We start from the raw sequence: 17426 nt of genomic DNA, 5'->3' as shown, positions 1-17426 counted from the left end.
TGTTTTAGATTCTGGGCCCTATGTTCGTCCATGCCTTACCCCTTATCCCTAAACTTCTTTGCCTTTTTTACCATTTTGAAAAACATTTTTAAATAGTTCAAATAGTTCAAATCTACAAGTTCATGTCGACGTAGATTATCTATCGGCTATTTTAAGTATTTTAAAATGTTTTTCAAAATGGTAAAAAAAGAAAGGCAAAGAAGTTTAGGGATAAGGGGTAAGGTATGGACGAACATATAGCTGTCTGTGTCTCTGTCTGTCTGTTATTTTTAATGGTAGTCGGCTACAAGTTAGTCGACCCCACTCCCGAGTTTCAGGCCGCATTAAGTCTAGTTTGGAAAAGCAGTAGATGATGAAATGAGGAACCATCAATTCTCTGGGCCGCGGCTGTCATCGTTTTAATGGGACGGTGTAAAAATGTTTATGAAGTCTATAATGGGATGTACCCGGAGTTACGTGCGCTGCCCAGGAATAGGTCGGCCAGCAATTTGGGGCGATTACAGCTGTCTCTACCTGCCTGTTCCCCAACACTCAGAAAGAGATAATCACACACCACACTGTCAAGGAAGACCCTAATTATTGTTGTTGCCGGTCACCCCTGGCAACAGGATTATGACGGAATGACAGATGCTGCAGGTGATAAAGCGAGAAACGAGGTCCACCGAACACGATAATTACAGTTATTGTCTCAGTGCACATATGCTACTGTGAGTCTTATCGCTGGTTGACGCCATGTTGCAGAAATTCCTACGCAGGCTGTTGAAGGTAATCTACTGTGGTTTATTGGGGATTGTGTAAGAGAGAAGCTCCAGACGGATGAGTGTTCTTCACCACCAAAGCAATACTGTACAAGTGATACTAATGCCATGTTGAAACATTTAGAGCTTTCTTCCACAGTTGTAAGTCCCTGATTTTAATGTGAGGAGCAAAGCTTAAAGGGAGTCCTTGTTCAGTGATAAATACTGCCTGTGGGATTTTGTGTTAACATTAATTGTTTAAATCATGTTGAGCTCCTCCTGAGGAGAGTTCTACCTCGGTATCTTCCAGCAACATCAATGCTGCATAATTGTCTCAGAGAGAGGAGGTTTTGTACCATGTCTGTTTGTCCTTCTCTGTGTGTGTGTGTGTGTGTGTGTGTGTGTGTGTGTGTGTGTGTGTGTGTGTGTGTGTGTGTGTGTGTGTGTGTGTGTGTGTGTGTGTGTGTGTGTGTGTGTGTGTGTGTGTGTGTGTGTGTGTGTGTGTGTGTGTGTGTGTGTGTGTGTGTGTGTCCTACAGACGCAAATCAGTACACATTATCTCTATGAAACGGGTCTTTTAGATTTTTCATATTCCATCCTTATTGGCTACATGGTGCATTTATATAGCGCCTTTATCCAAGGTGCTTTACATAGTGTAGATTGTGCATTACTTTATACCCATTCACACACATTAGGATTAGGAGTTCAGAGTCTTGCTGAAGGACACTCTGGGCGAGCCCAGGATTGAACTGTGAACCTTCAGGTTCCCAAGCGACCACTCAACCTCTTGACCCAATGCCGCCCGGCTAAGATTGGCATCCAAAGTTTGCAGAAGTGCACCGTTTTGAACAAAATGCCTCAAATCATGAATACAGCGTGCAATTTCCGTGACATTTTTCACGCACATTCCCACTAGGGACTGGTGCCCATGTGTTGGTTCCCACAGCACCAGTTTTCTGACTGGCAGCTACTGGTGTCTTTGACAGTGTCCTGCAAGTCTCATTCTCTGGCTGCTATTTTATCGCTCACTCTTAATATTCCAGCATACAGATTCTTGTTGGTACTTGTACTCTTGCTGATGTTGAGCACTACACGTAACATTCTGGTATAGCACCCGTCTAGAGACTTCTGCAGAGTTGGTTTCAGGGTCCAGCATTCACTGCCATATAGGAGAACAGACTACCGTCGCATAGAAGAGGCCAAGTTTGATTGGTCGGGGGAGGTTGGAGTTCCATGCACTGGCCATGCCATTTGGGGCCCTCCATGCAAGTGCCTTCCTCACTTTAAGATCTTGCTCTGTTGAGTTGACACATGAGCCCAGCCCACTTTAAGTCCTTCACTTCCTTCAGCGCTTTGCCTCCTGTTGTTGGAAGAGGTGGATGGTCCGTTTGGATGTTATAGGTGATCACCTCAGTTTTCTTGACATTCAGCCGAAGGCCAACCGTGGCACCCTCTGACTCCACTCTCCTCAGGAGCTCCTGTGCTTGCTCCACGTGGTTGGAGAGTAGGCTGATGTCATCCATGTAGTCTAGGTCTATGGTAGTCTACTGCAGGGTGTTGTCTTGACCTCCTTGATCCTTCTCTTGTCCACTGATGGCCTTCCTGAGCGTGTAGTCCAGGACTATGGCAATGAGGAAGGGGGCTAGGGTGTCTCCTTGTAGTACCCCAGACAAATGTCAAACTCCTCAATGTTGCCATCTGGGGTTACCACCTTGGCCCGTATTCCTGCATACATGTTCTCAATTGCCCGGAGCAAGTTGGGACACCTTAGGCCTTCAGGATCTTCATCACAGTGCCTCTGTGTATTGAGTCAAAAGCATTTTTTAAATCAATAAAGCACAATACAGCTGTCAGGTTGTTCATCTTCACCTCCTCGATTAATCTCCTCAGGGCCAAGGTCTGGGCTAATGTGGTTCAATCCTCTCGAAAGCCGATTTGGGTCGATTGCATGCCGAATCCGGTTTAGTATCATCCGGTTGCAGACCTTTGCAGTGATACGGTTCAGGCTGCAAAACTGTAGGATGATGTTGTCAAGACTGCAGTTCTTTACGACCTCTGGGGGTATGCTGTCCGGCCCAGCACACACCATCTACTCAGATGGTGACACATTGATGGGCGAGTACACGACTATGACTGTTGTTACTGGGTTGCCTGAGAACTCTGCGATGAAGATCCTATCGGTATGATGGTAAACCCCAGCCTTACGCGCCAGAGAACCCAGCATTAGCCCTACACCCCCTGTTGCAACCTGGGCCTCGTTTCGCCATGCAGATGCAGTGATGAATGTGCATCTCTCCACTCTGCGGTAACCGATCCGGTCATCAGTGTGCACTCTTCTGTGTTCCTGGATTCCCAGGATCTCCACTCCCCTTGCCTCGGCACAGTGTGCTAGTTCCTCCAATCTAGCTTCTTCTCTCACTGTGCATGCGTTGAAGGTTCCCATTATAAATGCTCTCCGACAGCGCATGAGTGCATTGGATGGGGCGCTGTGATCGGACAGGACCCTCCCTTATGGGTTTGGGGTCCTATCGTCATGAGCACCACCATCCGCTGCGATGTTCCTGTGGACTCCCGCCGCTGGAAGTATAGAATTTGGGATGACTTTGTTCTCCTTGGTTGGCTTTACTATGTTGATTAAGGACTGTGGGGCGCAACTCCTTGCAGTCCTGGTTTTAGTTCAGAGTGTCCCTCTCCTAGGTGGATTGCCTGCCATGGCTACAAGCCCCACCTGAACACAGTTTTTATTTAGATTTTTTTTATTTAACAAAAGTCCTTTATTCAGCTAAGAAAAGCGAACAAAAAAGATCACATTAACGTCAACTGACCTTCCAATGTAACTAAATCTTCTCGTTAGTAACAGCCCATGCTCTGTAACAGACCAAATGTTCTACAAGCGCAAACGGATCCATAAGAATCACATCGATGGACGCATCAGCTTCCTCAGTAGTGCTTTGTTTAGGATACAACTCCATGTTTTCTGCCTGTCTGTACGAAAGCGTCAACGCAGCGGTCAATGTCCTCGTCAGTGTGGGTTGCTGAAATCTGAACACGGATTCTGGCCTTGCCTTTTGGTACGACGGGAAACGAAAACCCAATCACATATACACCCAGCTTCAGCATGTCATCAGCCATGAGAGAAGCCAGCTTTGCCTCCCCGAGCATCACAGGAGAGATGGGGTGAGCTGTTCCTGAGATGGTGAACCCAGCCTCGGTCATCTTGTTCCTAAACCTCATAGTTTTGGCCGTCATGCTCTGGGCGATCTCATTGGACGCCAGCAGCAGCTCCACGGCCTTGGTGGCACAGCCCACCACAGGAGGGGGGAGGGAGTTGGAGAACAGGTATGGCCGAGAGCGCTGCCTCAGGAGGTCAATCAGCGGTTTGGGGCCCACCGTGTAGCCGCCAGCTGCTCCTCCCAGCGCTTTTCCCAGAGTGGAGTTTACAATTTGAACTCTGTCCATCACTCCCAGGAGCTCATCTGTTCCTCTGCCCCGGGGCCCCAGGAAGCCGGTGGCATGGCATTCATCGACGAAGACCATGGCTCCGTACTGCTCAGCCAGGTCACAGATGCTCTTTAAAGGAGCGACATCTCCATCCATGGAGAACACACCATCTGTCGCCACCAGGCGCATACGAGACGACTGGGACTCTTTTAGTTTGCTCTCCAGATCACCGAGGTCCATGTGTTTGTAGCGGAGCCTCTTGGCGCGACAAAGTCGGATCCCATCGATAATGGAGGCGTGGTTCAACTCATCGGACAGAACCGCATCATCTGGGCCCAACAGAACCTCAAACAACCCAGCGTTGGCGTCAAAACAGCTGGAATACAAGATGCAATCCTCCCTCTCGTGAAACTGTGCCAGCTTCTGCTCCAGGTTTTTGTGTATGTCCTGTGTGCCGCAGATGAACCTGACGGAGCTCAGTCCAGCGCCACGTGTCTGTAGCGCCTCAATGCCTGCCTGTATCACCTCTGGGTGACTGGAGAGGCCGAGGTAGTTGTTTGCACTGAAATTCAGTATGTTGCCACGACTACCGTCCACGCTGATATGAGGACCTTGCTGGGACGTGATAATTCTCTCTCCTTTCCACGTTCCCGCAGCTCGGATCGTGTCAAGTTCGTTCTCCAGAATCGCTCTCGCCTCGGCGACAGCGGCGTAGCCCCGCTTCAAGGCAGCGGGCGCAGGAGACCCTAGAACACACTTGAAAGGATTAACGAACCCACGGACAGCTGTGCGGAGAGACATGATGGTGAAACTGCTGTCAAAATATTGTCCACAACGAGGAAGATTACAATCCCATGCCTGACGTCACAGGATACTATGTGACGTCAGGCATAATTATGTGACGTCACTTCTGCCTTTTATAGTGCAGGAGGCTGGAGGCCGACTTATGTAAAAATATATATATATATTACTTCATTTTATCCAAAATTCACGCAAATCGGTACACATGATCTCTATCGTTGTGTGATCAAGACGGATCTGTTTGATTTTTCATATTCCATCCTGGATGTTGGTTATGGACAATCACACGTGAGCATTTTTATAAAGGCTTCAATGAGTTTTCCTTTCTTTTATACTTGTTTTGTTTGTACCCTGTTGGTATTGTTTATATGTGCTCTTTTGTAATGTTGCTTGTTTGGGAACTACTAACCCTAACCCTAACCCTAACCCTTTTCTTAGCAAACTTGCTAAATCCGACATATTTACAGTACATTGCATTTATGTGTGCAGTGTTCATCAATGTGTGTTGTCCCTCCAAAATAAACATTTAAATAAATACACGTCTGGATTTGGATCTGAAACAGGAAGCCAGTTTAAATATAAGAACTTAAGTGAATTGATCCACTTTCTTGTTATTAACAAGAACTCAAGCAGTCATCTAATAGATTTTTCAGGGAAACCTACAGTACAGTGATGTAAAGTAACTAAGTACATTTACTTAAATACTGTACTTAAGTACAATGTTGAGGTATTTGTAGCCTACTTTTCTTGAGTATTTACAATTTCAAATAGTTTTACTTCTACTCCACTACATCTCGGATCCAAATATTGTACTTTTACTCCACTACATTTATTTGAAAACTTTAGTTACTAGTTACTTTGCAGATATAAATTATAATGGTATAAAACATACATGAAACACTTTAGCCCCTATTTTATACCTTGGCTATTTGAAAATAGCCAATCTACAAGCTCACAACACGTCGCATCGCGATGTGTTGTGAGCTTGTGGATAACTATTTTCAAACATTTTCTACTTTTACTTTTGGTACTTTAAGTACATTTTGTTGCCAACACTTTCATACTTTTACTCAAGTACATTTTGGATTCTGGACATTTACTTGTAACGGACTACATCTACATTGCAGTATTGATACTTTTACTTACTTAGAACATATGAGTACTTTTTCCATCACTGGAAACCTACAGTATAAACACTCGTAAACATCTCAATGTCCAACATGTTTAATGGTATATATTGTTTTGGTTCTCTCTCCCTCCATACAGATCGTGGCCTTAAGGGAGCAGAATGCCCACATTCAGAGGAAAGTGGCGTCAGGGGAAGGAGAGGACCTGTTGGAGGCCAGCGAGGCTCAGCAGAAGGTCCATGGCAAGGTGGGCATCCTCTATCTCTCTCACTATAATAATTAGGGATGTCCCGATACCGATACCAGAATCGCCCCGATACCGGCCTATTTTGCTCTACTCGTACTCGTCCGATATTGCTCACGGCAGCGCCAGATACCATTTTGTTTCATAAATATGTTGGTAACAACATATCAAAAGTCCCAAGACACAGTTTTGTGTGTGTTAGTTCAACTAATGAACAGTGTTTTCACCTTCTCTCACTCTAGGCATGACAACATAATTATTTAAAGCATTTTATTTTGGAGCGCCACACACTATTTAACTCCTCTGCTGCCATTTAACAATACCTTCGTACTCTCATATGCCAAACTGTCTCCATAGACTTCCATGTAATTCATAGTGCACGGATCATGCACACCCATGCCTAGATAATGCACCACGTGTGTCCACATTGCTCACAGCTTTCAAACAAAAAGATCCGAATGGAAATCCGTTCAGGCATTCATGAGATAGCAGCCATTATGTTTTCCTAAAATGTAAACAAAGATGGCTGCCATGTTTGAAAGATGGGGTTGCTATGGGGGTTAAACATGCAATTTCGCGATCGCTATCATGCCTACTACATTTTTTGGGGTAAAAAATTTTTTTTTGAAAAAAAATATTTTTTGATTTTTTTTTTTTTTTTTTGTGAAAAAATTCTCGGGTTCCTCGGGCGTGGCAGGGCCGTACAACGGGATTTTTTCGGGCTCCTCGGCCATGGCAGCATATGAGTTAAGCATTGTATAGAAACGTAACTTACAGTATCGGTATTCGATATCGGCAAGTACTCAAATTAAGTACTCGTACTTGTACTTGGTCAGCAAAAAAGTGGTATCAGGACATCCCTAATAATAATAAAATTAATAATAATAATGTTGACTGTGATAATCCAACGTAAATAATAATCTAAAATCCATTATCCTGGGGCAGAATATTTGCCAAAAAATAGCAGATCTACTGAAGCTCACAACGGGTCGCAACTCCTGCTTCAACAAACCTTTTTTCCACTTCAAGGTTCTGTATCTTCGCCCCGACGGCATGAGGTCGAAGTAGCGATACAGGGGATTATCAGTGTAATTTGTTATTGAAAGTGCTAATTGTCTGATGGCCTGATTGTTCATATCAGCAAGTGTGGTTGTGGGAAGTCCGATGATCTTGCAAGAAATACGGGTAATACTGTAAAGTTTGTTTCTGTTAGGCATGGACAGTATAGTGAAGAAACATGCTGAACAATACAGTATTCAAGCTTAGCTTTTCACACCGGGTTACAAAAGGAGATCAAATGATATCCCATGCTCTGTATCTGTTTCGGTGCAGGCATATACTAATATCACGCACATCAATATGTTTTATTTAAAATGGAAATGTGTACTCTCAGCACACAGGGGTGTTAAACTTTGCGATATTAGTTTTTATATCCTATTACCAGAATGGCACCATGACTTCCTTTTGTGCAGGCATTCTGAAGGACACCCACCGTCAGGTGAATGCACTTGCCGTGACCTCGGCCAATGCCATTATGCAGGAGCACTCACGCATCTGCATAGCTGAATACACAATTGCGTCTTGATTATTAATTCATATAGTGAGATGTGTTGCTGTATCTTGACGTTCACAAGATTAGGGGGAACGAGAAGAAGGCGCAAACGGCAGGAAGCGTGGCAATCCCCCATTTGCATGCACTTTGCACTCAGATATACAGATATACTGTACACACATAGAGAAAGTCAAAGGCAAATAAGCATTTAAGTATTTACTGGTCCACGGGGGGAGGGAGATAACTTTGATGGCTTCACCCACCGTAAGGCTGCTCAGATGGCTCAGATGAGTGCACAGGGGAGCTGTTACCTACAGTATATCTTCATATAATTGGTCCTCACTAATGCTCATTATAAAATGTCACCATTTTCTGTCTACTTGCCGTGGACCGCTCAGTGTCTAGTAGACTTGACACGTGGTGGCACCTTAAAGGCCTGATGCGATGGCTTTTTCGTTATTTTATTTTGAGGTTTCAGTCTGAAACATTATCTCAACCAATCAGAAGATCCCATTCCCATCCCTTCAGGCTATGGGATGCTGGAATCACAATCACTGCAGCCATGTGCAGTGGGGCTAGTGTTTGTTTACAAGGGAGAGTGAGACGGCCAGCTAAGCATGTTTGCTACTATGTGGCTTATTTCTAACCTATAATGTTTTCAGATACATCATTTGGTGTGCTGATTAAGTTTAAAATAAGTAATACACCGTCTGGATGTCATCTTGAATAAGATTCAAAACAGAGTAGCTCTGTAATTAAATCAGCTGTGTTTGAAGGAACTTGCAGCTATGGGAATCAAACAGGTGGATGTAATCAAAATTCATTTATATTCACAAGTAACACGCCAGTGGCGACCGTCACGTCGGAGCTTCTAAATACGGCACAAACTTGTCGTTGTGTCTTTGGCCATAGCGTTTTTGAGGCGATGCACAGTGGTAACGTGATCCGCCTCTCCCCCCAAACAGACGCAGCTGACTGAGCAGTTGTTGATTAGCGTGACTGACAGATGGACGTAGGCTTGGCGTTCTCATACCAAATGCTCCCTGACGGTCGGAATAAGAATCTATCTATGTCATCACGCGGCATATTTTCGTTTACAGGAATTCGTTAAGATTGGCTTTTTAGGGACTTTTGAAATAAAAAGTTAATTATTGTATGCCCATATGATGACCAGGGATATGCTCCAAAAGTGTGAAATATATATATATTTTCTTTAAAGGTGGGCTTTACACATTCTGAGACACACAAACATGCGCCGACATACTCCACTCACATGGTTATCAGTTTGTGTTGACAAGGAGCGGAGAGAGAGAGAGATGGTGAGAGGGTGGGGAATGGGATGCTGAGTGAGGAGGCTTACATAGTGCACATTAACCTAGGGAATAAGAGGTCACCTTCTTAGAGCCTCGTCTACCTGACATATGAACTAATGCAGGCAGACATATGCAGCCTGTTGCTACAGTAATAGTATGTTCACTCTCTGTGTCCCACAATACGCATTTAGAATATTTATGATAGTGGACAGTATTGCAGGTCCTGCAATGTTCATGTATCCAGTGATGTTACATTTTCAAAGTAATGGGTCCCGGGACCCACAGGTGGTCATTCAAATGGGTCCCAGAAAAGTTTTATGAGTCCTCAATAAAATGTGTTTGAGCGCTGTGAGCTTGTAGATCGGCTATTTTCAAAATGTTTGCCTATTTCTTATATTTATTTTACAATTTAGCTAATGTTTGAACTTTGAACTAGGATTTCTAAATTCACTAGGCTACAGACACCCATTTAATTATATTTATATCACTGGGACCCCAATTTATATTAAATGTTAAAATACTAGTACAGAATGGAATGGAACAGGTCCATTTGGTTCCATTTATTCACTGAGTTACAGACCCATAAGTTTCCAAAAGATTCCCTTTTACTTTGCTTATTAGCAATATAAAATGTTTTTATATTCAGCAAAATGTCAGTAATGGTATTGTCTGCCTCTCATTATTGTCAAGGAAGAAAGTACCGTATGTCGCTGCCTTGCTTAAGTTTCATCAAGGCAAAAAAAAAGCACCCTAAGACACACCAAAAGTTTCACTTCACGTGTGCGGGGGACGGAGGAGGGGGAGCCACCGTTGCACAGAAATCACTTTCACTTTCAGCTTACGACAAACGGCAGCTTTTAATCAATGCACAAGGATTTAAGGACATTATTACATTGCTTAGTCAATTATGAAGGGATCTCTAAAATTAAAACGTCTCCATATTGCTTCGGAAGTCTACTTTGCAGAAAATCGCGGCCCGCGGCCTTTGCTATTCGCTAATCGCTAATGTTTTTCTTTTACCGCGATGCGGTAAATTATTTTAACATGGACTATGGAGGCGCGTCCCCGGGACCCCATGACGTGAATGCGTCTCTGGGCGACGTGAACGCGTATTTGAAGCGGGACGCGCACGTAATGACGTCACTGTGTATCCCAAACACCTCCCTAGTCTCAGACAACGTTACACATCTAGCTTACGTTCTTTACACGCTGTGCTGCAACGTTGTGAGATTTCAGATCGGTACGTGAATAAATCAGACTTAAGGCATTTAGCATTAGGTGGGGTGTAAATCCTTAAAGTTGGTCTGTCATGAGAGTGCTGTTATTGAAATGCCCTGGGCCTAATGTCCTGAGAGACGCTCAATTAGGTTTTCCTCACAGATGGATAGCTGGAAATGAGCAGCCAGAGAGACAAAAGAAGGCCATATCGCTTTTTTTCTTTGTCATATGCACCAATGTTTCCTGTTGAGATTGGCACATTTCATCCAGAGTTTTTCATCTCACTCACTTCACTTTGTCTGCTGACCTCACTCAATGAAATAAACAGACAATAAACAAAAAATAAAATAAAACAATCACCCCATGATGTGCACTGCAATGTAGTTTCAAATGCACTACATTGCAAGTGCTTTTTGAGAGTGAAAAAATAAGAAGACCCGTGTGGCATATGTGATCTGGGCAGCTTGCCCCAGGAAATGTGCATGAGGAATTGATAATATTATGCTCCCACTTGCTACAGTATTTCAGAGCGGTTATTTTCAAGGAATTATTTGCTCTCGATAACATTATTATTTGATGACTTGTTCTTTATGCACACACACACATCATTAATCTACCTCAAACACAGATTCTGGGTTCAGTATAGGAGCCAGTGAATTCTAATCATTTTGCAGGCATCAAAGCATCCTCTCAAATGCAGTTGACAGTGATCTATTTTATTCACCATCCAGATTTAGTCACCAACCATCCAGATTTAAAGTACGTGAGGAAGAGCCAGAGTATTACAATTTATTAGACTGCTAAAGTGACTGACTGAAAGAAGACAGAGTGAGAACAGCAGCGATCTCTCAAAGCCTGCGTCAATACTCTCTAGGACAACGTTGACAGCAAATCAAGGAACTTGTTTTTTATTCTCCTTGTTCATCGCTTTCAATCTGGCCAATGTATCATACGGTATCTTCGGTCTCCTCACCCGTACTATACATCTCATTCTCAAACCGCCGCTTTTGTCACTGAAACATGTTTCACCTCCATTCATCCAGGCATTGTGACATTAATATGTAAACGGTCACAGCTTGTCCGTATGTGTGTATGTGTGTATCTCTGTCTGTCACCCTGAGGCGTCTTACTAGTTATTACCACTAGTTTTTGCACCAGCAGAGCGCGCAAGTAAGTACTAGTTGCCATTCTGTCGAGGTGTGCGACGCGTTGTGAGCTTGTAGATCGGCTATTTTCAGCATGCAACACCTGAGAGCAACCAAACATAAAATGACTCTCTTCTCCACTAGTCCCTCCCTAACGTTTTAGTCTAGTTTTTATTTTGTTGACAAAATTGTTTTAGTCATCACAGCTTAGTTTTTATTTTGTTTTTATTTCGTTTTTGTCAGTGAAGAAAACGCAGTCGACAAACATTTTTCGTCATAGTTTTAGTCGACGAAATCAACACTGTAGGAGACATTTGTAAGAATCATGTCCTCAGTCTAAATGTCCCCCCTCTCGTCCCCCCCCCAGCGACTGTCCAACGGCTCTCTGGAGACGGCCCACGAGGCCAGCCAGGTGGTGGAGCTCCAGGACCTGCTGGAGAAGCAGAACTACGAGCTGGCCCAGATGAAGGAGCGCATGTCCTCGCTGTCGTCGCGCGTCTCCGAGGTGGAGCTGGAGCTGGAGACGGCCCGCAAGGACCTCACCAAGTCAGAGGAGATGAGCAACAAGTACCAGAGAGACATCAGAGAGGTGAGGTGCTGCACGCACGCGCGCGCACACACACACACACACACACACACACACACACACACACACACACACACACACACACACACACACACACACACACACACACACACACACACACACACACACGCGCGCACGCACACACGCACATACTCTATATATTTATGTAGACATGCACACGTGCATGCATGATGAGGCATGCACGATGACACAATCAAATGTACGTGCACGCACACACACACACACACACACACACACACACACACACACACACACACACACACAGGAGATATAGCTGACTCTTAACAAGCTTGCATTACCATACACACTCTCACATGGTCTCTCTCATCAAACAAACACTCGTGCACACGTGAACACGTACACAGGCTTCTCTACTAAAGCAATAAGCCACAAGAGGCGAGTGGTTACCGGGGTAGTATACACCGGCTGAGAGGCGTTGGGAAACACGAGGCGCAGCCGAGTGTTTCCGACCCTCTCAGCCGGTGTATAATACCCCGGTAACCACAAGCCTCGCGTGGCTTATTGCTTTTCTAAAACGGTCACAATATTGCAACATGAAAATCATAGACATGTACCAATTAAAGCTGTTCTATTTCACTAATAATACACAATAAGGTCTGCTCTGCAAGAATGTATTTCCCGTCCAGGCAGCAGAAACGACACAGGTGCAGATAATTGGTGCACTGTGAAACACTGTGGAAAGAAATAACGCACCTGGGTTTGATATAAACTGATTCAAGGTGTGGGTTATAGTCTCAGATATACCACGGCAACCAGCCAATCAGAATCAAGGAATGGAACTAGCCGTTTTAGAATAGGTTGTAACCACTACAGTGACAAACACTCAGTGAAACTCTCAAACCAGGCTGATGGCTTTTTAACGAGCCGTTTGTGGGCGTGGCCATATAGAATGCAGGCTACTTCAACAGCCACATATCCAAAGAAATGAGGCCTGTGCCTCAAATAGGCAATTAAGAATGCAATCACAGAACCCCACTCTATCTGTTGGAAATGTCACTGTGAAGTGAATGTCAATGCAGTGGTCTCACTGGTCTGCATATGAATATAGGGGCGGTCAGGCGGAAACCGTGTATGTGCTTTCAACCTGGCATCATTACAGGTGAAATATTTCAAAAATAGATCAAATAGCCAGTCTATGGCCAGCTGGGGCGCCTGATGGAGGGGAAAGGTACTGGTTGGAATAACGTGTTCCTTCCACACGCTACGTCCAACCGGGGAAACTCCCCCTTGTCAGGTGAAAAGAAGCAACTTGGACTCCTCATGCATACGTGTTCCTTCCACGTGCTACGTCCAACCGGGGAAGCTCCACACTGTCAGGTGAAAAGAAGCGGCCTGCTCACTCCTCATGCATTGAAGGAAGCATGAGCTCAGTTCAGGGCTCTCCCCAGGCATGGCAGAGGGAGAGCAGAGCCCAGGATTACAGCTTAGGCAATTGGCACTGGGTGAAAAATGGGTTACAAAATCGTGGGATATATATATCTTTTTTTTCGGTCAGTCTACACGGTCACAAACGTAGCATAGCATTGCGACACATCTTGAGCTTAGCTTGAGCGTGGCCATTTCGCTACATTTGCACGCCGCTGTCAAATGACAAAGTGTTAAAACATTCTTAAAAAACATGGAAAGCTAAAATAGGCCTACGGACATACAAGGTTTCTGCGCGACAGTGACGATATACGGCGGGTCCACGGACGGCAGAGATTGCTATTGATTGCCGCGCAGGCAGAGCCAGCGATCGTGGTCCCGAAAGTGTGAGGGGGCTGTCTTCAGGGGTGTCACAAGGGGGGAAAAGTGTGACAGTTACTATAGGGCCCAAGGTGGAGGGGCCTTAATTATTTTATACTTTAACTATTGAAAAATAGCAGATATACAAGCTCACAGCACGGCATGAATGCCACGCTGCGAGCTTGTAGATATGCTATTTTTGAAAAGTCGTGAAAATGTGCACAAATCTTGGAATACATGTATTTTTTAAGCAAACATTTGTAACTCAAATTTTGCTTCTGGGGGCTCCTTGGAACTAAATACTAAATTTTGAGATGGGGGGTCCCCGGCCAAATACATATAATTTTGGGGGTCGTTGTTATGAAAAGGTTTGAGCACCACTGACATAGTAGAAACACAGGTTTAAAAAAGAATAAAACCTTAGAAGGATTTGAAATGTTCAATATTTTCATGATTTTTCAAAAATAACAGATCTACAAGCTTGCAGCGCGGCACTCGGTGCTGCGCTTCGAGCTTGTATATCTGCTATTTGTCGATAGTTAAAGCACAAAATGTGAGTGAATCCTTGTACCCAGGGTCCAGGATTTGGTGCGACACCCCTGGCTGTCTTATCAGATAGAGCCAGTGTTATTACCACACGCTCCCGCCACTGAGAGTGGGCTTATCAGTGCAACGCGTACCATGTTTCCTGTGTGTGCGCGTCTTCTCGCACCGTGCACATGCATATACAGTGTGTGTGTGTGGTTGTGTGCGCGTGCGTGCAGGTAGATGTGTATGGGTGCATGAGCGTGTGCACTATCTCGCCACAGAGGAAATGAACTCTGTGTTTCTGAGATACAGTCACATTAGGGAGGGGAAGCTTACATAGCTGTTTGCTTTTTTCTTTTTTTTTTCTTGCCTAGATTGTATTGCAGGTATGTTTGCATGCGGTCAACATACTGTACATTTATGCCAGTTGTTCTCAACCTGTGGGTTGGGACCCCCAGGGGGGTCCCCATGTTATTTGGGGGGGGGGGGGGGTAGTGGCCTGAAAAACAACTGACTTATGCCATAATTGTGTCTGTCTGTGTGTGTGTGTGTGTGTGTGTGTGTGTCCGTCTGTCCGTCCAGGCCATGTGTCAGAAGGAGGACATGGAAGAGCGCATCGTCACGCTGGAGAAGCGCTACCTCAGCGCACAGCGAGAGTCCACCTCCCTGCACGACATCAGCGACAAGCTGGAGAACGAGCTGGCCAACAAGGAGGCTTTCCTCAGACAGGTCTGTGTGACGTCAAGCACTTATACTGTACGTGGAGCTTTCTTTTGTTGCAGATTATGTCCCCCCCGTCTGCTTAACTGTCCTACTGCCAGATGTTATTATTTATTTATTGGGGCTGGTGCCAGCAAAAAGCAGCTTACCTTTGCGATGTTATAGAAAATGATCTATTGGTTCTTTCTAAACGAATTAATTTTACAATGGACGCTCAAATGTGTACTTTGGCCATACTGGCGGCAGACAGTGTTGGGAAAGTTCACTTTAAAAATGAACTAGTTCAAGTTCAAGTTCAAAACTTCTAAAATGAACTAGTTCATTTCATAGTTCATAATTCTATATTTTGAACTAAAGGTCATGGTTCCCCAAAATGAACTAACTTAGTTCTTTTTTAACCATAATATTTTTATACTTTTGGCTATTCAAAAAAAAAAAAAAAGTTTAGACTATAATAGCTGCATGCTATTATTTGTCAGAATTATTGACACAGCCCATATAGAACCACACACAGCAATAATTTCATCCAACTTAACATTGAGGTGCCCACAATATTTAGGTGCCCAGTGCCCAGTCTTCCTGCACCTTTATTGTGAAGGGCTGAAGGCAGATCTTCAAGCTCACAACGCGTCGCATCACGACACGTTGTGAGCTTGTAGACTGGCTATTTCCACTATCAATGTTCTTTTTTAAGTATAAAGTTGTCAAATATGTCAGTAATTTCTTTGTATATTTAGGTTATGTGTCATATCTACCATAATGCAACTTCAAAGCCTAAAAGCCAAACAGGAATGTAATTGTCAACGACAAAAACACAATTAAATCGTTAATCGCAATTATTTGAGTGACAATTAATCGTCATGTAAAATGTCATAATCGTGACAGCCCTAACACACGCACTCCTATCATTCATGTAAATCTGTGTCAAATGATGCTACTGCAAGCTACCTTATGTTCTTGTCAGGATTTAATCCCCTTGATGATTGTCTTGCCCAGAAAAGGTTGGACAGTTAGGTAATATCAGCTACAGCCACCAGCTGAGGTCCAGATGGATGAAGATACTGTAGAGATAGAATCGAATAACCACATACTGTACACGTAATACAAGCACTTGCACATGCACACAGATGCCCAAACATGCACAGACAATTTGCAATGGCGTGTATGCACAATCACAACCATGGCATGCCTTGGTCGTGTGTCACTGAAGCAGTGTGTATTGCACTGCAGGAATAAGCAAAATTTATCTAGAGAAACATAATTATTTCCATTGGAACTCCTCCTTTTTCGCCCTTAGGTTTAATTGACATCAGCCCCCCCATGTTCTAGGACACCCCAGAAGCCGGTCACAAAAGCGGCTCGACTACAACTTGCGCTCCATAAAATAAATGGCATTGCATCCAGCGACCTCCCCAGAGGATACAGAAATTACCTTTTATAGATACATACATACATACATACAGTACTGTACATACACACATACATACTGTACATACATGCACACAAATGTCCACACTCCTCGCTGCGTGTGTAAATGAGTTTTACTTGTCGCCATGCCAGCAGCCACGCCTGCAGGGTTTGTCTACTGCTGTTGGGCTGCTGTGGGGATGAAGAGAGAGGGTGGATGGAGGGGAACTAGGGAGGATAATGTGAAAACACACACACACACACACACACACACACACACACACACACACACACACACACACACACACACACACACACACACACACAATGTTGCTTTCCCAGGTTGGTGCCCAGCAACAATAGGCTGAAGAAAAGGTCATAAGCCCTACGCGATGAATAGCTAAAACAGATGATCTACAAGCATCACGTCGCATCATGATGCCTTAATTGTGAGCTTGAAAATCTGCTCTTTTTGGGACCAAATGCCCCAAATTTTGATGCCAGGGTTAACGTGGTTAAATTAGCACTCTGTACCGAAAACTTTCAGAGTGAAATTAATCCTGGGGATTTTGTGTTATCACTCATTCACATGACTCGCACCAGTCTAATTATTGCGTGTTGAACTGCCAAGGCCATGGCTTTGAGAAGCAGAGTGTCTGCCACAGGCGGGGTGGCTGCCAAGCAGTCAGCAAAAATGGAGCGGATTAAAGCTGATCAGTTAAGGGGGGGGCAGCGAAACACTTTTTGTGCACGACAGGGAAATAATAGTCTCTCACTGGCTGTTGGATTTCACTCACAGGCATTGCGTGATGGGAAGAGAGCAGCATCTGTATGCTTCTC

The 17426-nt window shown here is 44.4% G+C and overlaps 2 protein-coding genes across 2 annotated transcripts in view; one reads left to right on the top strand and one right to left on the bottom strand.

The window, feature by feature from the left end:
* Positions 1-17426, top strand: part of ppfia2 (PTPRF interacting protein alpha 2) — a gene marked incomplete at both ends in the record, with an annotated part of 259369 nt that overhangs the window by 187349 nt on the left and 54594 nt on the right. The window contains 3 exons of the mRNA XM_080754745.1: positions 6246-6353; positions 11946-12167; positions 15042-15188. Coding sequence (XP_080610871.1) covers positions 6246-6353; positions 11946-12167; positions 15042-15188 — 477 coding nt within the window. The remainder of the gene's footprint in view (positions 1-6245; positions 6354-11945; positions 12168-15041; positions 15189-17426) is intronic.
* On the bottom strand, positions 3693-4979 carry LOC308308464 (2-amino-3-ketobutyrate coenzyme A ligase, mitochondrial-like; the record flags this gene model as incomplete). The annotated part of the gene is made up of 1 exon (XM_080753879.1): positions 3693-4979. The coding sequence occupies one exon, from the start codon at positions 4977-4979 to the stop codon at positions 3693-3695; it is 1287 nt and encodes a 428-aa protein (XP_080610005.1).

Source organism: Nannobrachium achirus (assembly GCF_963921795.1).
Source record: "Nannobrachium achirus genome assembly, chromosome: 23".
Classification (NCBI taxonomy): Eukaryota; Metazoa; Chordata; class Actinopteri; order Myctophiformes; family Myctophidae; genus Nannobrachium; species Nannobrachium achirus.
This window is presented reverse-complemented; position numbering and strand designations above follow the sequence as displayed.